The following is a 25,282-nucleotide window of genomic DNA, read 5'->3' on the forward strand; positions in this document are numbered from 1 at the left end:
ATAAAGAAGAATGGGATAAAATCAGATCAGGATTACGCAGCCCGTATATCTTCCAAGCAAAAGACAGCAAAAACCAAAATTACAACATATTTGAAACATAGAATTCGGGACACAATTTATTCTATGTACGCCAGAAAAGAATATGTAATATTGGCAACAATAAGAGAAAAGTTCAGGGAAGAAATTGAATATTTTGAGTTTTCCATTGACTCCTTAAGAAGATGGATCAATAGTATAGGCTTCAAGTGGAAAAAATCAAATAACAGAAAATATTCGATGGACTTGCCAAATATTGTTCATAAAAGAATCAATTTTTTAAGGGAGTATATCAAAAATAGAAATGTAGGTCCGGAAGGTTTTACTCCAGTTTTCATTGACGAGACGTGGATTTTTAGTAACGGATCATTTCGTAGTAGCTGGCAAGATGATACCAAGCACACGGATTCAAGGAAAAACAGTGAAGGTAAAAATTATCTGGTTATCTTTTTAGATTTTTTTTGAATAAAAACTATTGCCCTTGTAAGAGCCCTCTAACTTCATAATTTCATCTGTTTCATAGTTTTATATAATTTCTCTCTAAGACAATATAAGGGAATTTAACTCCATACACTACTCGTATGTGCATGGAACATTACTTATTAATTATATTAAATTTATGTTCTGGAAGAATGATTTCTAAAAGAAGAGTATTGAATTATCTTTTATTTTTAAGGTCATTGTTTTGTTGCTGCTCCGCTGCTGGATCACCAAATTGTGTAGTGTCTCTGCTGCTGGGAACAGCAAGGGTTGTTTGTGGACTGTATTTTTTTATAGTTGAATTAAACAAACAAGTCCATCGTGAACCACTTCTTTATTTTAGAAATGCACTTAATGTGTAAAGAAAGTGGAGGGCTTATTTGACGGCGTTAGTTCGTCGTTGACAACAACGTGACGTTTATTCTGTCTGTCAAAAACGATTCAGGTGTTTTAATTAACGTAAACCTTAACATGCCCCTCACCTTGAAAGAATGAAAATACTTTCAATGAAAACTAGAGGTATACAAATCACTAAACATAAAAAACATGACTTAACCTAAGTAAAAAATGAAAATACGCAGGTTAGTTGAAATAAATGAAGTAAAAAATGAAAATGAACTTAATAATTATTAATAACAGACTTACTAAATTAGAACTATTCTAAACAATGTCAACTTTGCTAAATGTCAATTGTCACTAATTGGAAGAGGACACAGTTTGGTAACAGTGCATCTAATGTTACCCGATATAGTTTTCACGGATACAATGCGCACAACACCATCATTCCCTGGATAGAGGGTATTAACGCGACCTAATTTCCACTTAAACGGTGGCAAGTGATTGTCTTTGATAAGAACCATAGTCCCTAATTGAATGTTCGGTTGGTTCTTCTTCCATTTAAGTCTAGTTTGCAAATTACAAATATACTCTTTGGTCCAGCGCGACCAGAATTGTTGTCTTAGAAGTTCTAATTGCTCAAAATTAGATAATCTATTGATAGCAGTATTCTGTAAATCAGGGTGAATAACAGATTGAAGTGATCGCCCAATTAAAAAATGTGCTGGGGTGAGCACTTGTAAATCATTTGGATCTGTCGAGAGTGGCGTTAAAGGTCGTGAATTTAGAATAGCTTCTATCTGGGTAATTACTGTGTAAAGACCTTCGAAAGTCAATATTGTATTAAATAAAATCCTTTTTAAGTGATGTTTTGCCGCTTTAACACCGGCTTCCCACAAACCACCATGATGAGGAGAATATGCTGCAATAAAATGCCATGAAACTTCAAAAGATGATTCTAGATTTTCTTTAAGTGTGGGTGAATTGCTTTTTAGGAAGGTACCTAGTTCCTTCAAATAATTGCATGCACCTACAAAATTAGTACCATTGTCAGAATAAACATTCAATGGTTTACCACGTCTTGCAATAAATCTCTGAAAAGCTTCAAGAAAGGCCCACGTGCTTAACTCAGTAACCAGCTCCAAATGGATCGCTTTTGTTGTTAAACAAATGAAGAGTGCTAAATAACATTTGCTGATCTTGCAACCACGTCCCTTTCGATCCTTTATTTGAAAAGGTCCAGCATAGTCAATGCCAACATCAGAGAACGGAATTCGAGGACTGACTCGGGAACTTGGAAGATTACCCATGATAGGGTTAGGTGAAGTGGGATTGAAACGAAAACAAATGAGGCACTCTTTGATAATTCGCTTTGCTAAATTTTTACCAGATATAGGCCAGTAATTATCTCTGATGTGTGCAAGCAATAATTGAGAGCCGCAATGTATAAGCACTTTGTGTTCATGCTGAAGAATCAACTTGGTTAGGTGATGCTTGGGACATAACACTGCTGGATGTTTCTTATGAAATGAGTACGATGAGTTCTTTAGTCTTCCACCAACTCGGATAATTCCTTCTTTAATAAAAGGAGTGAGACTGAGTAGCCTACTTTTATTTGACACTACCCCAAATTTTAACAGTTGTTGATAGTCATCAAAAAATGACTCACGCTGTGATAGCTTGACTAACATGTCTTTAGCATTGCGAAGTTCAGATATTGTCAAATGGCTAAAATGCCTATCGAATTTTTTAATTCGGCAATTAAAAATGAACCTAAGGCAAAATGCCATAATTCGAGTAATACGAGTGAAAGTTGAAAATTTGTGGAAAGGAAATAAATTTTTATTTTCGATTTCCACAAATGTTTGGGTTGTTTTGCGAAGATCTGGCAATTCTGTAACAGCTATTGGTTTGTGCATGTGAATATCTAAGGGCCAATTGATAGATGGCTCACAAAGCCACAATGGACCATGAAACCACATATCTGAATTAATAATATCGTTGGGTAGCATTCCTCTTGTTAGAATGTCTGCAGGGTTCTGATCCGTAGAGACATATCTCCATGAGTCAATTGGAGTAATTTGTTGTATAGTGGAAACGCGATTTCCCACAAAAACCTGTAGAGTGTTGGGTGAACATCTTAACCACGCAAGGGCTACAGTTGAGTCACACCAAAAATAGACTTCACTGAATTGTAAAGTTAAAGAAGATTTGACCTTAATATAGAGTTGTGCCAAAAGTAAAGTGCCACATAATTCCAATCTTGGAATGCTTAAAGATTTGAGTGGCGCTACCCTAGTTTTGGATGTAAGAAGTTCGACATGAACTTTATTATATTCGTCCACAGTTCGAACATAGATACATGCTCCATATGCACTATTTGATGCATCCGAAAATCCATGGAGTTGAACAGTGACTGGATTTTTTACTGAAATACATCTTGAAATTTGTAATTTATTTAAATTAAACAGTTGCGATCTGAAATGTAACCACTTCTTGGCTATGTCAACTGGAACTGGTTCGTCCCATGAAAGTTTTAGTGTCCATAAAATCTGTAGAAGTATTTTCGCTTTAATGACAACTGGACTTAAGAGACCAAGGGGATCAAAAATCTTTGCCACTTCGGACAAAATAAGTCGTTTTGAGAATTGCCCAACTTTTGAGGGGATATCGATATGAAATGAAAGGTTATCTGTTTCACAAGACCAAAACATGCCCAAGGTTTTGTTTGTTTCTGAAGACCCGAAGAAATGATCAGGAGTACAACTTCCATGTGCAAGGTTTGATAAAAGATCTTTGCTGTTGGACTTCCATTTTCGTAAGTCAAAACATGCTGACTTTAAAATTGAGGAAATTTCGAGGCATAACCGAGTTGCATCTTCCACTGAGTCTGCTCCTGCGAGCAAATCATCAACGTAGAAATTCTTACTTATGATTTTTGATGCCTGAGGGTATGATGAGATGTGATCTAATGCTAACTGCTTAAGACACCGTGTGGCTAAGAAAGGGGCACTAGCCGTACCATATGTAACAGTGTTTAAAGCGAAAATCTTTAGATCATCCTTTGGATCACTTCGCCATAAAATTAATTGTAAAGGGCGAAACTCTTGCTTTACCTGTATTTGCCTATACATCTTGCAAACATCTGCTGAAAAAACGATTTGATGCTGTCGAAATCTTAAGATTATAGAAACTAAATCGTCCTGAACTACTGGCCCAACCATTTGAATTGAATTGTAAGATAAACCAGTAGTGCTTGGAAACGAACTATTGAAGACGACTCTGAGCTTGGTAGTTTGACTTTTCTCACGTAGCACACCGTGATGGGGAGAAAAATAACAAATTTGATCATTAGAAGGTATAAATGGTGACATATGATTTAAACTTTGATACTCGGACATAAATTCCTGATACATTTGCTTCAACTTCGGATTTTTATGTAATTTTCTCTCTAAGGATAAAAATTGTTGTGTTGCTTGAACCTTTGTATCACCCAAGACTTCTAAAGACTTCTTTAGTGGTATCCCTACAATGAATCTGCCATCTGAATCTCTCTCAACATTTTCGATAAAATGTTTCTCTGCTAAGAGTTCTTCTTCTGAAAGGATTGGCGATGAGGTTGAAACCTCTTCAATTTCCCAAAACTTTTGCAACTGATTTTGAATATCTAAGGTTTTTGAGAAATGACAAAGGGTATTCTTTGATGAGTTAGGAATGCCTATGGGACCTGACACCAACCAACCCAATTTGCTATTCTGCAGAATAGGCTTATTGGGGCCTAAAGTAATGCGTTCCGCAGAAATAATATCCCAAAATACTTGAGCTCCAATAAGTAAGTCAACGTGATTGGGCTCAAAGAATGCTGGATCAGCTAAATGATAGTTAGTTGGAATATCTAGAAATTCTGGATTGAAATATGTGTTAGGTAAATCACCTGTGATTTCTGGAATGACTAAACAATCTAATGAAACATTGAAGTTGTTATAACAAGACTTGAATTTGACTCGACATGATTTGTTAATATTAGACACTGAATGCCCAATTCCTAGGATTGAGGAATTAATTTTGTATTGTGTTATGCCTAATTTATTCACAAAATCTTGGGATACAAAATTAGACATTGAAGCATTGTCTAGGAGGGCTCTGCATGAATGCCCTTTACCATGAATATCGAAAACTTGCACCACTGCTGTGGCTAGTAAGATTTGACTCTTAGTTGAATTATATAAGGCAACTTGACCTTGAGTAGTTTCCTTACTTGAAACAAGGTGGCCATCTTCAACTGGAATTAAAGGTTGCTGTTTATGAAGTAATGAATTATGCCGTTGTTTACAATGTCTACAATGACCATACCGACATTTATCTAGTTTGTGGCCACTGCGCAAACAATTAACACATAATTTTTGTGATTTAATTGTAGACCATCTCTGATCTACTGAAAGAGCAGTAAATTTAGGACAATGATAGATTGCATGCTGTTGTTTACAATAAAAACAACATAAGCTAGAACTCTGATGAGTTGACGGTTGATTGACAATGAAGGTTTTGCGTGGTTTACCCTTGTGCATTGCTACCTTATCTAAGAAATCTGCACGAGATGACAGGAAATCATATAATTCTGCCAAAGAGGGCAGTTCTTCAGCGAAGCCTGATTGTTCCCATTCCCGGATTGACTCAACATCTAGCTTACTGGTTACTAAATATATGATTAATGGATCCCAAGAGTTCGTTATAACACCTAAATTGTTAAGAGAGCGCATATTTTTCGAAATAATGTCTAGTACATTGCGAAATGAATTGGCAGAATCCGGTCTTATATCATAAATATTGAATAAGGATTTAATGTGATTATGCACTATTAATCTTTTGTTTTCAAATCTTTGACAAAGAATGTCCCATGCTAAATCATAGTTTTCATTTGTGATGTTAATAGCCTGAATTGATTGTGCTGCCGCACCCTCTAGTGTAGCCTTTAAATATTGAAATTTCTCGATTGGCTCAAGGCAATTATTTTTGTGAACTAGAGAAGTGTATAAATCCCTGAATTCTAGCCACTTATCATATTGGCCAGAAAACTTAGGCAATTCAATGACAGGCAATTTTGTGTTTTTCCTTTTAATAGAGACCTGACGTTGTAAGGATGTAATATAGGGTAGTGAAGAATGAATGGATTCATCGTGTATAACTTGCTGATCACTTGAAGTTGTTTTAATTGAAATAAATTGTTTAATATCAGCAATTGTTTTAAAATATAAAGTTTCAAAATCATTTAGGTCCTGTTCAGTGAAATTATCAGGATCTAAACCTTCGAGTTCAAAATGAATATCTGAAAACTCTGTGAGCAATTTTGTTTCTATTTCTTTCAATCTCAATTCAATTTCAAGAATTGTTGATGGATTAGCACTTTCCTTTGAAGAATTAAAATAGTTTAATAAACGTGATAATTTTGAACTAATCATACCCTTCTTTCTTACTAGATTTTGAATTCGGGGTAGTGTTTCATCTTCATCTAACTCGTTTCCACCCTTTGCTCCTTTTCTTGGTGCCATTATGAAAAACTCGACAAGGTTTGTTTTAGTTTAAAAATGTGCTCAATTTCCCAAAGAAATATAAGAGGTGTGAAAAATGAGCAGCCCTTGAGGATCCAAATGAATTACAAAGATATGTATTTTGTACTCTGACACAAATTTGCTAATATGACAGAATTGCACTATTAGAACTTCTTTACAAATTCTAATTGTATATGCTAAGATTTAGCCTATATGCGATAAGATAAATATAATGTAAATATGAATGTAGCTGATTGAAACTATGTACATTAAATTCTAAAATAACACTTCATTATGAATACATGTGAATTTTGGAATGCAGTAGTGGGTATGAACGACGACGATGACTATGACGACACTTGATTACGTAATATATGAATTGAAATGCGATTAATTAAAAGTATTAACGCCTCTTTTAACACTAATTACTGACTATTGTATATATATGTTCAATACATTAATGCGGGCGAAGCCACTCAGCTTGAACTGCAATCCGATATTACAGGAGCACTTCTTTTCCCGTGATTGACCAAGTGATGAATAAAGGCTTACCTCCAATCCCTGGTTTTGTTTAAAAAGGATACTTATGGGTAAATTGTCCCTTTGTCTTGCAAATTGTTTGTTGACGTTGTAGAGGCGGCCTTGGTATTTGTCTTCACCTGTTGTGGCTACTGACCTCCCAAATTGTAATTGTATCGCCGGAAAATCTTGAAATCCGCTCGATGCGACCAAAAAATATTTTGTTGCTGCTCCGCTGCTGGATCACCAAATTGTGTAGTGTCTCTGCTGCTGGGAACAGCAAGGGTTGTTTGTGGACTGTATTTTTTTATAGTTGAATTAAACAAACAAGTCCATCGTGAACCACTTCTTTATTTTAGAATTGCACTTAATGTGTAAAGAAAGTGGAGGGCTTATTTGACGGCGTTAGTTCGTCGTTGACAACAACGTGACGTTTATTCTGTCTGTCAAAAACGATTCAGGTGTTTTAATTAACGTAAACCTTAACAGTCATCGTTATATCGTGGTCCACACCGGAACCAAAGATGGCTTCATCAAGGGTGCAAATTTAATATTCAAGAGTGGATTAAAGACGGGAGATTATCATGACAATATGAACAAGAAAAACTTCGAAAACTGGTTTAAAAGCTGGCTCAGCTGGCTCCAAATCTTCCCCCAAAGTCATTTATAATCATGGACAATGCAAGTTACCACTCTGGTTTATTAGAAGAAATCCCGAGAAACTCTTGGATAAAGCAGAGACTGACCGAATGGTTGAATATTGGCTTTCCAGAAAAAGCCATGAAAGATAAAATATAGAGTATTGCACGCAGAAACTGCCCTAGTGAAAAAAAGTACTTCCTTGATGAATATGCTAAACCTTTAGGACACAAAATTTTGCGACTGCTACCATATCATTGCCAGTTTAATGCAATTGAAATGGTATGGTCAGAATGTAAACGAAAATATGATCAATATATTTCCAATTTTAAGGGGTCACTTTCAGAAGTTCTAACTACATGGGAAAGGGTAATTAACGAAATTTCTATAAATCATTGGCAAAAATATGTTTTTCATACAGAAAAGGTAATTAAAAAGGCTTGGGAGGCAATACAAGTGTGTGATGCCTATGACATTCTGCCACTTGTGATTACGACTGACGAAGACGACGATGACGAAGACAATATCTCTGATTTCAGTTCTGACTCTGACAATACTGACGAGATTGATTAAGCTTTTTTTGTTCTAGAAAATTTTATTCTCTACTGCTCGTGCCGAATTCTACTTTTCAAATATGTTGTAGATTTGGTTTTTGCGGTCTTTTGCTTGGAAAATATATGAGCAGCGTAATCCTGATTTGGTTTTAACCCATTCTTCTTTATATTTGCGATCGTTGTTGTACTCAATTTTGTTGCATCTGCGGCTCGCTCTATCAGATTCTCAATTCCTCAAAGTGCAATTCCGTTTCGGATTTGTTGTTTATGTCCCATTATTTATGATTAATTATAATAATATTTGTTAATTGTTAAGTTTGTTAATAATACAATAAATACTAGAAGATTTTTTTAAATTTTTTGGGAATGAAAGTATATACACGAATATAAAAATATAATAATATGCTGCTAAAATAAATCATTTGTTAATTTCTGAACGTATAAAAATACATAGCAGACTATTAATTTCTGAAGGCGATGGTAAAGTTTTTAACCTAATATTGATTGGCAAAAATATCTACGCCATACGTTTTTTCTCACCTGGATGACGTAACTACAAATGGGTATAATTTCGACTATAGTTTACTTAGAAAGCCAATTGTTAATCACTATATCAGATATTAAATTCTTAGACATTAAAATAGATAATAAACTAAAGTTTTAACAATATATTAAACAACTGGGTAGAGATCTTGCATCAAACTGCTTTGCAGTAAGGATAATCTCCAATGAGTTAGATAAAGGTACAACTAAACAGGCATATTTTGCGTTAATTGAGTTCCATTTACGGTAGGCATATGTTTTTTGGCTTCTTGCTCTAAATAGTAAATGCATACATTATTCGTGTTGCAAAAAGGGCAATTAGGTACATGACTAAAGCCAAAGCTACACATTCATGAAATTCTCTCTTTGTTGCGGACAAAATTTTATTTCATATTGCCCTGTTTCTTTATACTTGAAACGGTATCTTTAATACAAAGATCTATGGTGGCAGTTTGAGTCAGGATTTGTCTTTTCACTCCACAAGGCAGATCCATAGGGTGCCTTTGCATTGCCCATTTTCAGATCAGTCCTTGTGCATGACTCTGTTGCTTATAATAAACCGATTTTAGGCGGATAACCACAATTTATTGGTAATTACCGCGGTTATACTTGGTTTTTACACGCCAAGCAACTACATTGACGTCATAACTTGTTTTCGGGTAAACGTTTTGGTTTAATCAGTGTTTATTCATTATAAATAGTAAAAAATAAACAAAAATAACTTTATTTGTGTGCTGCATTCTCATTTCTTATGATGTTTTCGCATTTTAAATAACCATTTAACCAAAAATGAAAAACTAATAGGCAGTTGGGTATTTACCGCTAATGTTGGTGACAACTTTGACAGTAGATTGATGACGTCACTTTTTAAAAACCAACAGCAGCTAAACGTTTTGGTAAATACCAATCGAAAATTGGTAAGAACCAAAACGCTTTGGTTATTCGCCTAAAATCGGTTATAGTCGTCAACTTTTTAAACATTTGTCTATCAGAATAAGATTTGTCAGGGTAATAGATTTAAAAGGGCAGTCAGGAAATTGCTTGTTGTAAGACCCTATTTAGATATTGAAGAATATTGTAATGATTCTTTTTAAAGTATTTAGGTTCCTACTGGTGGAAGTTTGTGTTTTTTTAGGTTTAGGTTGTATCAGCACTTCATTTTATTTTTGTGTGTATATTTCATATATTTTTTTGTTGATCGATCTCATCGACTTTTATTTTTTCGTATACAGCTTTGTTCACAACAACGAATGTTTAGAAGAATAAAACATATTTTCAATTTGAAACATTAGACAGACCCTATTCAGAGTTCCAGTCTCAATGGCTTGTCCAATTCCGGGTCTCGTAATAACCGTTCAGCTAGCTAAAAATTAAATTAGAAACTTAAAATCCCCAATATTTAGTATTTTTGTTCTAACAAAATGTAAATTAAACATATTTGTAAATTTAGTAGAGACTAAAAAACCTTTAATCTTATTTAACCCAGAAACTTGGCGAAATATACGTGGCAACGTAGCGTCGCATCCACGAGCAAATGCACATGCGTATATCATTTATCTTCAGTTCGGTCTCGGAAAATGGCGTCCGCAAAGTTTCTCGAGGAAGCTCTGAATACGGACGTCGACGAATCGGCCGTGAACGCGCTCGTGGGCTCTCTAGAGAACCAGTTAGGAACCGCGGCGGTTCCCCACACACAGCCCCAAAACTCGATTCTACAACAGAACCACGTAAACAGCCCCATTTCGAACGGCGGCACGACGGTACAGCCACAGGCCCCACAACAACAGCAGCAGAAACATGGAACGATGGCCAACGGTGATTCGATTATTACGACTAATAATAGTAATAGTGTTTCAAGTGCGGTCGATAAACAAATGAATAACGCGTTCATGAACGCTTCGCAGCCTACCGCGATAACGTCTCCGTATACCTTACAGCAGCAACAAATTGATCAAAAGCCCCCTGAAGGGGTGAAAATAGTTTATTCTCAAGGAGGACAAGTGATGGGGGGTCAACAAGGTCCCGCTGTTATGCAGCAGAGGCCCCAGGGCCAGATTCCTAATGGCACCATCGGGATGTCACCACAGACGGTTCGTTTTCTCTAGTTATATGGGGGGTGGTTTTACTCATTAAGTGTTGTCCCTGAAATGAGTTAAGTGCTAAAAACGTTGTTCTTAAATTGACAGCAAGCATAATAATATTGAACATCTCGAGCAAGCTTCAAACTGGTGATAATTTTCGAGCCCTATATAATTTCTGAGCACAAAGTGAAACTTTAACTAAGATAGATTATTCCTGGGATTATAACCCTAAAAAAAAAAACCAAAAAGGCCACTTTTTGTTTTGTTGCAAAACAAAACAAATTTTGACAGATGTCAAGTCACCTGTTCTGTGACAGTTTGTAAACCAATTAAAATTTTTTTCTATTGCAGGAAAACAATATTTCAGTTTGTGTGTTCTTGTTTAAAAAAAGGAAAAATCTTGGGAAACTCATATTTGATGCACCTTTGATATTTTTATCAGGTTCTATTTTTAAGGTACACAATTCTTGGCTTTAATATCTTCTTATTAAAATATAAATTTAGGATTTCATTTCTATTTGTTTCTAATTCCAAGCACTAAGCAAACTTTTTAAAAAAAAACAATTCTTCCTGAATACTGTACATCTATTAAAAATTGAGGTTTGAGACACTTTCAGTAGCATTGTAAATTCTAACAATTTTTATTTTTTATAATTTGCATGAAAATATAATTTTACTTATAAATCTGTTTAGTTGTCGAAAATCAACAAAACCTTCAAAAATAATAAACTTAAACCACAAAGTACATACATAAACAGTAGTAAAAAAATGTGAAAAAAAATGATTGGATCATAAAAATGACATATACCTAAAAAAAAATTAAATTTACATTATTTAGTTATCAGAAAAATATAAATATGTTACTAATTTAAGAAGACAAACATCTTTAATTTGTTGACATTTATATTCATTGGTATTTAACTTTGATTTTCTCACCTTAAAACAATAAGTGGCAAAAAGTTGAATTGGGTATCTGTCACTTACATAGCAAACAAAATATTGAGTCCTTATAAGTGACTTATATTTATATTATATGAATTCATATATTTTAATTGAAGTTTTGATCTTTATCACTTCATCCTTAAGACTCTAACAAATCTTTTCAGTCTGATAGAATTAGAGCCAAATCTGTCGTATATGTTAAATAAACAATAATAAAATGTGCAAAAGTAGCTTTAATGCTAAAAAGTGAATAGAAATACATAATTTCCAGAGACATATATAATATTCATGTACAATGTACATGTACTGAACCTATAATTTCAAAGGTTATCAGTCCAATAAATATCTAATAAGATCAGCAACCTTCTAACCTTAATCCTGCAATATCTTGTAATTATTGATCTGCCTTATTATGAGGGGTAGGTGATTAACTTATTTTACTGTCATAAATAAAAAACCTTTTCATGAAAGTCAAATGGAGAATTGGAAAAGGTATTTAGTGAGAGCTCGAAATATGTTTGATATATATATTATACAGGGTGTTACAAAATTCATTCATTCATTCATTATTGGAGTCAAAATAAGACTTTTTTCTTATAAACATGTCCTAAAATGCTCCTCCTCAAATATACTGCCCATGCCAATTGATTGATAAAAATGAATTATTTGGAACTGTGACTACAGTCTGCATCAAATTTCCTAAGAACTTATAAGTCACCATTTTCGGGAGGCTCTTTACATTCTCCATACCAAAAATGAAGTAAATCTAATATTAGAGGAGGATTCAGAGCACTTTTCCCATCTGATGGCCTCTATCTTATGTTTCCAATAAGACATTTAAAAATCTTGCATCTGAAATTTTGGTTTCAAGCATTTTTTCAGTACAATTAAACATTTTTGTGAAAATGCCTGATAAACAAAAGAGGAGCATCATTAAACTCGATTTCTTCAGACTTTTGTTTTATTTTTAAATTAATATCTGGCATGACTGACTGTGATTATCTTTTAAATAGGCTGAATTTTCATGTGCAGAAATTGACTAGACTGAAAAAACTCTTCTATATAGATTTTGATAGTAGTTCTTATGGACAGCACAATCCTATAACTAGAATGCAACATTCTTTCGATAGGTATAGTCTTGACTTGCATGTTTCTTTTAGCAGTTTTAGGAGTTCTCTCAAATTAATTAGTGATTTGTGACTTTAACAGGTTTCTTTAAATTAATTTGTAACATTGATTTATGTCTTACTATTATCTAGCTTAAGTTGTATTAATATTAGTATCTTTTGCATTTTTTTTTTGTAAAATTGGTGGATACCGTTAATAAATAAATAAATAGATTATATATCAAATTAGAAAAAAAAAGTGGGCTGTAACTGCTTTAATTTTTGTCAAATCAAATTAATTATAACTAAAAAATGCCAGAAACAATAATTTTAGATTGTCAAAAAAATTAAAAAAAGCACTTTCAAAAGATTGTATGTATAACTGTAATCAGTGTTCCAGATAATCAATTTTCTTCAAGTGATTTGCCCGGGCTGTAGCTCTGAGGGGGAGCATTTTAGTATACACACACATTTTGAGCACTGAATTTTGTAATACCCTGTATATATATATGAATTATGTTTTCTATAGAATATTATATAGAGAACTTATTATAAACTCCTGGACAAAATTATCGCACCACTAATTATTTTGTCAAGAAAATTTAAATAAAAATAAATATCAGTTAAAACAGTTATAATATCTTTTCTCATATAAAAAGCAGAACTGGACAAAAACTATGTTTATGCTTTATCATGGAACATGCTGCTCGTGAGGAGTGAGAATACATTCGCAGGAAAGTTTTCATAATTTGATACGAGGAATGCTGCGAAGACTTCAAGCGGTCATTGCAGCTAGAGGTGGCAATACACATTATTAAGAATTCATTATAGGTCTATTGTTTTATTTTTGTATCAAAATTGAAGTTAGTGAAAATCGATGCTTTTCCTTGTATTGAATTTAGTTGCTTAAATCTCGTTTTGTTAAATAGAATATAATTGTTTTTGTTAATTAATAATGCATAGTTAACAATGCTTATAAGTTTGCTTATTTTTTTATCTTAAATCTCTAAAAATCAAGTGGTGCAATAATTTTGTCCAGGAGTTTATTATATATAGTTGTTTTCTGCCAACCTTTTCAGCAAGCTTCTGTGGACTATACAACAGTAGACCTTAAAAGATCACAGTAGCACAATCACCCACATTAATACTAAGGTGTAATTTTTTAGGTACCTGAAATTTAGAATCGTTTGTCCTTTTGCAAAAACATCTTGAAAACCACTTGGAAGTGTTAAATATGTTATGCTTTTTGAGAAAGGGGAATAGCATACTGATTTTAAATTATTTGATATGTTTTTTAACACATATTGAAATAATATGCTATTTTTTTATTCAATAAAATATAACACTTGGCAGAGTAAATGCAATTTAAGATAAAGGAATTTTGGTTTGACAAACTTTTAAGCTTTGTTGAGTACTGTTAATGTTTCTATAAAATCACCAAATTTTAAATATTATTACTGCAAAGCTGCTTTATACAATTGCTATATGTCATCACTTGGTGTGTGCTTCCTTAAACTGTTATTTCATTTAAAAAAACCTGTGTGGTGTAACTAAATTTCCTTAATTATGTTCACCATACATTTTATTTCAGTTAAACTAATTTTTTAAATCCATACCTTTAAGGAAAGGAGGATAATCCATCCATATTGTGCCAGTGCAACATATAGTCTGAAAACCTTTTCATTTCTAATTTTGTTTAAATAATATATACCAATTGCAAGACTACCATTGATGGGGGGATTAAATGGCATCCCATTGGGTAATTCTAATTCTATTTAATACCCCTTAATCCTTAAGCACTACCGCAGGACCAATAATTCTAATACTTTTTGCTTTAGACCCTTGATCTTTGACAATGTTTTACATACATCTTGTTATGAAAAATGTTGACAGTACAGTTCTATATAACAACTTGTTACAATTCTAGTCAATTTTATGTAGCTCCTATTTTTTTAAATTATTTTTTAGAGGATAGGTTGATCATTGAATATATTCAGGAAAAAATCTCAAAATGAAGTTAGATGACATTACTATTGGGCACACCAAACGTTTCAAGTAATTTCTAGAATCATTGATTTATTTAAAAAAAATGTAGGCATGTGTTAATTGACAAAAAGTGTATCTTATGAGTTGAGAAATTACTTAAGAGCTATAAGCAGTGTTGCAGTACAAGTGGGTTGGATATTGTGAAACACTTTTTTAACAATTGACAGAAAACAAGAAAGTGAAATTTGCAATGAGAGTGACTCTACATTTTTTTTCATATTACTATTAGACAAAATCAAAACAAAAGTAAAAGGTCCAAGTCAGAGTCTCATTAAACACCTATATCATTTTCAAAATTTTTGAATAGTTTCGATTTGCTTCTATCTGAGCATCATCATTAGTTCTAATGTAATCTATGTAGGTTTATGTCTGGGCCTGATGATGCTCTGATAGGAGCAAAACACATGTAGCTTTTTAAAAATAAAAGAAAAATTATATATATGTTTAATGAGACCCTGACTTTGAGTTTTTACTTTTGTTTTATTTTTTTTGTGGTTTTTTGGTTTCTTGGAGAAAGAAATGGATAATATGTTTCTATTACTATTAGACAGATTTCAATATTTACTCATAATAGGTTAATCAAATAATTTTTCTTGCATCCTTTGTAAGCCACATTATCTTTCTCCAAAACCTGGTATATTTCTATTTATAGCACATATCAAAATTTTGAAATTTGCAAAACTGGACATATACAAAGTCAATGAGACCTGTAAATGACTGTTCAAATAATTTAAAGCTGTTTGGTCTCCTTAAAATATAATGTCTGACAATTCATAATTATATTTATATTAATGAATATGTTTTTCAAGCCTTTGATTGGCTTTGTTAAACAAAAAATTAATTTATTGTTAGAGTGGAGTGAATTAATTTGTTGTGTTGAGTGAATTGTGTGAACTAATTGTTCACATCTCCATTGAGATACATATGCACTAAATATGTATCTCTGTAATTTATTTGTATGTAACTTTATTGCAATTCATTCAATAAAGATATCTAGACAATACTGTAAAGCAATTTTCATAAAGCATTTAAAATTTATCTCTCTTGCTTGTATATTTTGTTTAAAGAAAGTTCAGTAAACTACTATTTTACTGGACAAAAGAACAAACATATATACAGCACAAACATAGATACAGAACAAACATATATAATCTCAAAAGCACTGATTCCAAAAATCATTTATTTATCATACCATTATTTTAAGTTAATCAATTTGACAATAAGAAAGGATAACAAGATAAGTCATTTGCAATTTTTTATATTTTGATCAATAAAGGAAAATAGCATTAAAACTACAATATTAATCATTTGTTTGACTAATCAGAGAAAATAATATTGGTCTACTCCTTTATGAAATCTTTCATCTTTAAAAATTAATTTGTTTGTAAAAATGTTATTTTAAAATCAAAAATGTTATTGATTTTGCAGAGATTATTTAATCAGTGGGTATATGAAACTCATAAATTTCTCAGTATCTATTAATCCAAAAGTAATTATTTTTTTATATTTTAGGTTCTTGGCACACCAAACTCAAACATTTCACAAGTTCCAGTCCAAAAGCCTCCAACTATAGTACTAAAAACTAACAATCCTGGGGGAACCCCAGGACTAGTCACAGTGCCTGTCAATGCAGTCCAACAAGCAAATAATGTATGTACATATATCTATGATTTCTTTCATATATGCATAGTGAGAAATTTTGGTATTTAAGTGCATTAATTTCATAGTTTAGCATTGTTGTTTCCTACACACTTAATAATAATTTTGTCCAATATATATGCAGTTCCTATTATTCTTTTAATATATGTCTGATGAAAGTAATAATTGTAACTGCATGTCTTTTACAACTCTAACAACAATTAACCAATGTAAGTTCATGCATTCCCTGTTTACTAACTACATTCTCAATAAAAATCTTTTAGACCTTATTGAACCTTTTTCCTATTTTCAATTTTACCTGTTCCTATATATAATCCTACGACTTTTCTATAGATCAAATACAGTGATGCTTAAAGTTAAATGAATCTTTTTAAACTAAGTGTCTACTAAGAAATTTAATCTATTTATTTTTTAATATATATTTTGCAGCCATGAAAAAAACACAAATTACAATTTTAAAGTTTTTTATGAAAGTTTGGTGGAAAACATATAAACCATTCTTTATCATCATGTTAGTAGCTATATTATGCACATTTAAGCATTATTTTGAGTTTATGCATATCTTTTTTAACTACCTTTTCAATTGCAGTCTTATCATAAACTGGAATAAATCATGAAAACTAAAACAATGCATTTAATTATAACACTACAATAGATCCTGTTAAAAATATAATTTATTTGAAATTTTATTGATATGAGTTGCAAAGATATTATATAATCACTAAGAATTTTTGCTATGTTGTCTATTAACGACACAGTATAGTGGTACTGTAAAAATAATTTTTTTTCATAACTACAAGAATTTTTAAGAACATTAAAATTGAAATAATTTTTTTCTATTTATTTAAATTTGGGAAAAAAAATATATGAATAGTCTGAATCATTGAATAATTCTGACACATATGAATAACTGAATCATTTTGGCAATGAATTGTTTAAAGAAGCCCCAAATAATGATGTTGCAAACCTCTCTTTTATTACTTTGATCTTTGAAACTCCTATAGCAAGCTATAACCAGAATAGCTTGAAACCTCTTATATATGAGCTGGGTGGTTATAACACATAATATGTGATAATTTACCTGCACATTTTCTCCACTAGCACCCAATTGGTTCATTTTTTTAGTTTTTCTGAGAAAAAAAGCCAAGCGACCCTGGGAACCGATATGGGATCCATTTATTTACTCATATTAGGTTCATTTATTATCCTACAGATATAACGGATAAAAATCGCATAATTCGTTACCAACCGTATATTTTCATAACCAAATTCATCAAAACTCCCATAATTAAAGAATTTTTATTTCCGATGCGGCCTTCCTAAGAGACCCTTTTTTTTCAATGCAAATATTCAATACTTTATAAGTAAATCTTCAGTAGATGAATATTTTTCACGGTTATGTAAAAATATTTACATAAACACGAAATATTTGTCTATCTAAATATACAGATTGCGGATTGAAGAATGCGCGAGAACGATTCATATCACTATTGTTTAGCATTTTGACACTCTACTTTTTGGATAGCCTATTTCTAATAGATACCTCTGTATCTATTAACATCTATCTTATTTCTTCTAATGTGATTGAAAAATACTGAATGCAAATACAACAGTTATGAGGCAGTAAGTCTAGTAAGCTTACTAAGAAACAACATATTTTGGTAGTTTCTGAGTCTACTCTCAAAGAGCTTCATTTAAAACAATAAAAAACTTATTTTGAGGTTTTCATCTTCATTAAGCAATAAAAAGTGAAAAATATTATCAGTAGTAGTGCCATTTCTAGAAAAATCTACTGATACTTATTAAGAGTAGAATCTTAAAAAAATGCATTAATTTTGTTTCAATCCTAGGGATGAGCAGGATATCAGTTTTGTGTTCTGTCAATATGAGCCAAGTAAGTTCTTTTTTTATTAGTTTCCAGTTGAACCTATTTCTACTAAAATATTTATACACCACTAGCCTAAACCTTTAAGTTTGCTCGTGTGGAAGTAGAATGGACTATCGGCTTTGTGTAGGTACTATTGAATAATGCCACAAAGCAAAGGGTGCTACGCGATAACGATTATATGAGTCTATAGTTTAACATTCGTGTAATTGCAAAATCGACGATGAATCCGTGATTAAAATTATGTCTACAGGGTGTTTCAGAACTATTGGATCAAACTTCTAGGGGTTGTTCAGTGCAACAGCAGAATCCATTTGAGTATAGGAACCCATGTCCGGAAATGTGTCACTACACCACTACGGTCTTAAGACGAGTTTAAATTTAGAAAAAATATTAATTACCTAAATAGGATCTGATGCATTTACTTTTACCTTTTGTATATGATACCAACACAACAATTGTTCAAAATGTCTTCCTCCAACCTCAATACACAGATTTAAACGCCGCATGATTTCGGCGGACTACACTAAAATTTTGATCCTCGTTTTGAATGATTTCAAATGCTGCTGTTATTCGTCCAATTAAGTCTAGCTCTGATTCTACTGGAGTTTCGTAGACTAAAGACTATACATGTCCCCACAAGAAAAAATCGAGCGACGTTAAATCGGGTGACCTAGGAGGCCAAGAAACTGCTCCACCTCTGGCAATCCAACGGTGCCCAAACCGCTGAGCCAAATACTCGCGTACTTGTACAGCAAAGTGAGCCGGCGCTCCATCATGAAACCACATTTGCTGTCTAACGTTTAGTGGAACATTTTTAAGGAGTTCTGGGAGAACTTCCTCCACGAAACGCAGATAAATAGGTCCTGTTAACCGTTCCGGTAGAAGGTATGGCCCAATTAAATAATCATCAACAATGCCTGCCCATACGTTGACAGACCAACGATTCTGATGTTTTCTTGGAAAAATTGCATAAGGATTTTCTTCGTCCCAAACATGGCTATTCCTACTATTAAAAATACCGTCTCTTGTGAAAGAGGCTTCATCGGTCCACAAAACATATCGTAAAAAATTTGGTTGTGCAATCCAGAAGCCATCGACAAAATTGAACTCTAGGATGATAATCGGCTGCAGTCATATCTTGAACTTTCTGGAAGTGGTAAGGATGGAGTTGTTGCTCGTGTAGTACCCGCCAGACAGAAGCGTTACTCGTATTCATATTCTTAGCGATGTCACGTGTGCTATTTGATTGTTCATCGGCAACTCGCTGAAGCACCTCTTCTTCAAATTCGACCGTTCTTACGGTTCCAGCAACACCAGTATCATGCATCTTGGTCTTAAACATGCCTGTCTCAGCGAGCCGCCGATGAACCGCATTAAAGTTTTTGTATCCAGGATGCTGTCGTTCGGGATAACGTTCATGATACAACCACGATGCTGCTCGTGCATTGCAGTTTGTTGCTCCGTATGCCAAATGATTGGTAAAATTTTGATTGGTACAGTTTTCCATTAGCAATAAATGTTTAAAAATTGTAAGCTGTAAAATTTTTAAAAATGACATTGAGAATTGACATTGATAAGCATTGATTTTAAACAATTGTTGTTATGGTATCATGTACAAAAGGTAAAAATAAATGCAGCAGATCCTATTTAGGTAATTAATGTTTTTTATAAATTTTAACGCGTCTTAGGGCCGTAGTGGCGTATTGACGCATTTCCGGACATGGGTTCCTATACTCCAATGGATTCTTCTGTTGCACTGAACAACCCCCAGAAGTTTAATCCGATAGTTCTGAAACACCCTGTATAAGCTTTCTTGGCAAAAACACATAAGTGTCTTCATTTTCTCATTATTTCGTATCGCAGTTTCGGCGTGATGCTGACACTGCGGGCAGACATCGACATTTACTTGTTGACAGAATTTTATTTCTTTTAAGTACAAGGTAAATAAAATTTGTCAATTCTATTTAAATCCAGAGATATATATTTAATTTGTAATACTGATAATGGTAAAGCTTCTGCTCTAATAGAATAAAGGAAGAGCGTTCAGCGTCATGATTTAATACAAAAAACTATTTGTTTGATACTTATCTTTCTAACTGAATGGGGTGCCTTAGAACTCAATATTACACCTGCTTATATTTATGTTATATATATATTATATAATGGATATTTCTAAGTATGCAAATGGTTGTGAAATACATCCACATTTAGAAGGTACACAGATTTACAGGGTGTTTCCTAATTAGGTCATTTTCAAAAATATGGCATCTGTTAAATATTACAAATATTTAACAGATGCCATGTTTTCTCCAAATTATGTTAATGTTAAATACTTATTACATTTTTGGCTTAACACTTTTTTTTATAACAAATTAGAGTCAAGTCCACACCAAACTATTAGTAATGTCAATGAAATATAAGGTAAAAGTTATGTTCATGGTTGACATTATACCCTCTTCGATAAGGGTATTTTCCCTATATCTCCGTACTGTGACTTTTCTCCCTGTAAAACATTTAATCTAGTTTTTGATATACAATTTTGGTTACCACTTCATGTTAATTCATAGACATTGGTAGACATATATTCTCTGGTTATGTTCTGAATGGTGTCTTGACCTGTGTTAATCATACTTATTAAATCAAGTACCCATTAATTTCATAATCATCCAACAAAAAACAACAATAATCTTGTGTCTGCAACTTTGCTGACTTAAAATCCAGATATGGGTTTAAGTATCTGTCAAGTTATTTAATGGGGTACCAGTAAAGAAAGGGTTTTAACTTTGCTTAGTATAAAATGGAAACGAAAAACTACACACCTTGAAGAAAAAGTGATTTTCTCATCTGAGGAATACTTCGAATCAATTTTTTTTTGTAAAACTTCCAGGTATAATTTTAGAATTAGTATAATTTTAGGATAATGATTATTACCTAATTAGTAATCATTGGAACAAAAATTATACACTTCATATTCTATTATTGGCTTGATTAAGTGTTTTCTAACACATGCAAACCAATAAATTTAATCTTGATTAATGGTGTGTTTGTGTGGCTACTTTTGACCTCAATAGGGTGGAGGATGATTTTTTTTAACGTTAATTCGAAATTGATGGATAATGATTCATCAGGCCTATCTATTGATATGTTTGAAAGGTTTTTCTTCTTAAACGGCTCTTTTTCACTGGTTAATCCTATGTTTTCTTTTCAACAGTAGATTCTTTGGGCTTCTGTTACACCCAAATATTTATAGGTGTCTCCATCTTCCATTGCTTCTTATTGACCTTGAAGATTAATTGACATAATTAGATATCTAAGAAAAAAATATTTACCACAATATGAACTTGAATAAATGCAGAATACACGGAATTAAAAGTATTTCTCTGTCATACCATAAAACCTATCTAAGTAAAAAAACCTTTGTCATTATTTTTGCAAAAAAAATTTGGAAAACTCTTGCAAAATTAAAACAATTCTTGTAAAATATTCTTTAAAAACCTTGAAAATATTGAAATTTCATTGAAAACATGTTCAAATATTTAAAAAAAAAAATCTCCAACATTTCCTTATTCCTTCCTTTTGCTCTGCTTTACTAACGAAACACAACAAACTAGCTAGAAGACTAAATTGCAGGGCACACAGGGCATTCAAACGACTCAAATAGGGGTTAGCTCCCAACAGATCTTGTCCAACCTGCAAGTGGTGAACGTGCGCCCTCAGGGGGTGCAGGCCAAGGGCCAGGCCGCCAGAGTGGTACTGAGTGCCGCCCCGGGCCTAGTTGGGGCTCGTCCCGGCACTCCTGTAAGTTTTCTTTTTTTTTTCTTCAGTCTGTTGAAATCAGTAGATAGATATATTATTATTTTAATGGGCAGTAAATATTTTGTAGATTCAATGATTGGGGGCTTTGTAACTTCTTTGTTTTCTTGTGCACAATATGATATTTTGTAGAACAATCAATTAGTTTTGGATCAAAATTTTTAGAATTGATTTTAAAAGTATTAAGTTGCACGGTAAGATATTAAGCTTTTTTAAATCTTCATTCATTTTCTTGCTTATATATTTTTGTTATGAAGACTGTATATTTTTTCTGAAATTTTAAAAGAGACGAATACAGAAATTAAGTAGTTTTTAGATACTAATTTAGTTGTTTGCTTTTATTTGTTTTTGGTATGAAATTCATATTATAAAAGCTTAGAGCCTTTGTAAATTGCATTTTTTTTCTTACTTGCTGACGAATCAATCAGAGCTTGCTTTTTAAAAAGAATTTTAAATATTGTAAAATGGTGACTATTAAACAAGAAGTTACTTAGTCCTAATTTTTCTTAGTAATTGTTTGAATTGTTCTATTTAGTAAAATTATGGATTTTTTTATATCTTACATTTCTTAGAAGAAATAGGCCAAAATAGTCCAAGAAAATTTTGTTTCCATTTCTTTTATTTACTTTATATTTTCGTTATTCCTAGAAACCAAAATGTTTCAAATTTAAAATAATTTGTGTTAATTACACACTTTACACTTTTTTCTGTTGCCAATTTCATTTATATTGTTTATTTTTTAGTACTATGACTTTGTTTGTTTATGTACTTGTATGTTGATAATGTATTTGTCTCCTGCATCTGCAATTTTGTCTTAGTTTTGTGTATTTTTCATCACTGCTTGTATTGCTTATTTCTAGATTTTTTTCACTATCTTGGTGGTGGACTAACATAAAACCTTTTCTAACAAATGATTGAATAATATCAGTCCTATAAAATTTTGTTTTGAAAATTACCTTGGAATTAATTTGGGACAAAAAATTACTTATATTACATATTAATATAATATATTATATAGATGATATACTATTATGATGAGATTGTGGTTTGATCAAAACTGAGTATAAGTCAAAAACTATTTTTTTTGGAGAATTATATGTGTTCCAAATTAGAGATATGATGGCATACATTTTTAAGCCTTTTATGTATTTTTTTTTGGGAAATCTGATATTTAACTTTTTTAAGTAACGGTTATTTCATTTCAGAGAAAAAAACTGTTTATCTTTTGACTTTCCCCATATTTGGCAAGAAACTTAAGATAGGTAATTTATCAGCTGTTTAGCTTGGAGAATTTGAAAATGGTAATAAAGAACGTTTGTTTGAAGAAGACAAGAATATTTAAATGAAACAATGTATTTATTATTACCTTTTATGAGATTTTTAAAAAATTCTTAACTATTTTTAAATGTTTTTGTTCTTCTTAACTATTCTAATACATCCCTGATCTCCCTGCAGTTCTAATCAACTGAGACCAAATAAAACCTAGAATTGAATCAAATGAAACCTAGAATTCTTATGACTTTTGAGAAAATATGGTTAATATGACCAGTAAAAGATATTTTAGCCAGTACTCAAACCCAGGTCCCTTATAGGAGCAACTTGAACCAGTGTATTATTAATTTTATAAGAAAAACCTTACATTACATATTCAGTGCAGATAATTTAGAAAAAGATATCTTATAACACATCAGTGTTGAGGTATATTCCATTTATAAAGCACCACTTATTAAAAATATCTATATACTATTGTAGAATTTTAAATATTAAAAAGATGAGATTTAACAAGAGAGTTTTAAAATGATCTGTAACAGACAGAAATGATTGAAAAAATGGGTCCCCAATGGGACCTTGTGGCACACTTTAAAAACATGGCACAACACCTTACTTAGTGTATAAGTCTACAAACCAACTGAGAAATTGATACATACTGAATAACAGGAATCAGTTTGATGGAGCATAAAGCCATATAGAGTATTATTTATTTTTCAGATTATATGAAGCTTAAGCTAAAGCATTTGAAGCAAACAATATCATAATATCCGCATGCAGTTATGGTGTAATTTCGTTGGCTGAAACATGGTTATTTCCAGACATTTTGTCATCTGAATCGGAGTTTACGGCATATGAAGTGTTAGAAGTACCCTTACAAGTGCTAAGAAAGATGGTGGCGGTGATTCACTCGCTGTAAAAAAGGAGTTAAAATCGCGATTGATTAACTCTTGTTCATCGTTAGAGCAAGATTTTGTTTCTGTACAACTACCTTAAGAATATTGTTCTTGGTGTAGTTTACCTGCCGGCCAAATCTGATATGGGTCAATACAGTGCTTTCTGTCATACACTACGGGAGATTTTTGAGGCCCATCCCAATTGCTTATTTACTATTGCAGGAGACTTCAACCTACCTGGCTGCACTTGGTTTAATGAAAATCAAAATTTTAAGGTACCTTTTCGGATGGGTGTTTGAATGTCGCACCAGTTTCTTAGCACAGGTATTTAATTACTTAGATGTTAAAGAAATGTTTCAGCTGCCAAATCCGGAAAGCACATTTCTTGATCTTTGTTTTTTTAAATATCAATGGGTCTTCTGGATTGGCAGATGATTCTTTATTGCCGGTGACTGGTTCTCGACACACTCCATATGAATGTGTCTTTTCTGTACCATATATGTCAAAGTCTCTAAAGCATACTGTAAAAATTTTCGATTTCAATAATGCTGATTTTGTATCAATAAATAATTTCCTTGCATCTATCGACTGGTCCTTTATAAGCAACACTTCTGATATAAATATTTCCCTAAATAAGTTTTATGACCTTTTGTATGAAGGAATTACGTCCTATAATACTGGTAGCTTTCCTGTATGGTTTTCAAGAGAGTTAAGAAGTTTAGTTTTACGTAAGAAAGTTGCTCATAAGAAGTTTAAGGTGTCTCAATTACAAAGTGATTACTTGTTTTCTTTCTGGGCTTCGGCAGTCATGCAGTGTGTTGAGCAGTCAGTGTTAACGCGATTATATTTTTGTTACGGAGAATAATCTATTGTTAAATCCTAGGTTATTCTGGAAACATGTAACAATGTTAAAAAGTCAAATACTA

General features: G+C 32.4%; 1 protein-coding gene across 9 annotated transcripts in view; it reads left to right on the top strand.

The window, feature by feature from the left end:
* The first annotated feature begins 10,195 nt into the window (after positions 1-10,195).
* LOC126750113 (transcription initiation factor TFIID subunit 4) overlaps positions 10,196-25,282 on the top strand; it is a 64,144-nt gene continuing 49,057 nt past the window's right edge. For 3 of the 9 annotated variants that reach the window (XM_050459630.1, XM_050459635.1, XM_050459647.1), the window contains exons 1-3: positions 10,196-10,746; positions 16,344-16,481; positions 22,009-22,176. In XM_050459630.1, the coding sequence (XP_050315587.1) occupies positions 10,234-10,746; positions 16,344-16,481; positions 22,009-22,176 (819 nt within the window). In that variant the 5' untranslated portion in view covers positions 10,196-10,233. The remainder of the gene's footprint in view (positions 10,747-16,343; positions 16,482-22,008; positions 22,177-25,282) is intronic. The other 6 variants (XM_050459625.1, XM_050459640.1, XM_050459666.1 and 3 more) reach the window with 3 other exon arrangements.

This window comes from Anthonomus grandis, chromosome 1, assembly GCF_022605725.1.
Source record: "Anthonomus grandis grandis chromosome 1, icAntGran1.3, whole genome shotgun sequence".
Classification (NCBI taxonomy): Eukaryota; Metazoa; Arthropoda; class Insecta; order Coleoptera; family Curculionidae; genus Anthonomus; species Anthonomus grandis.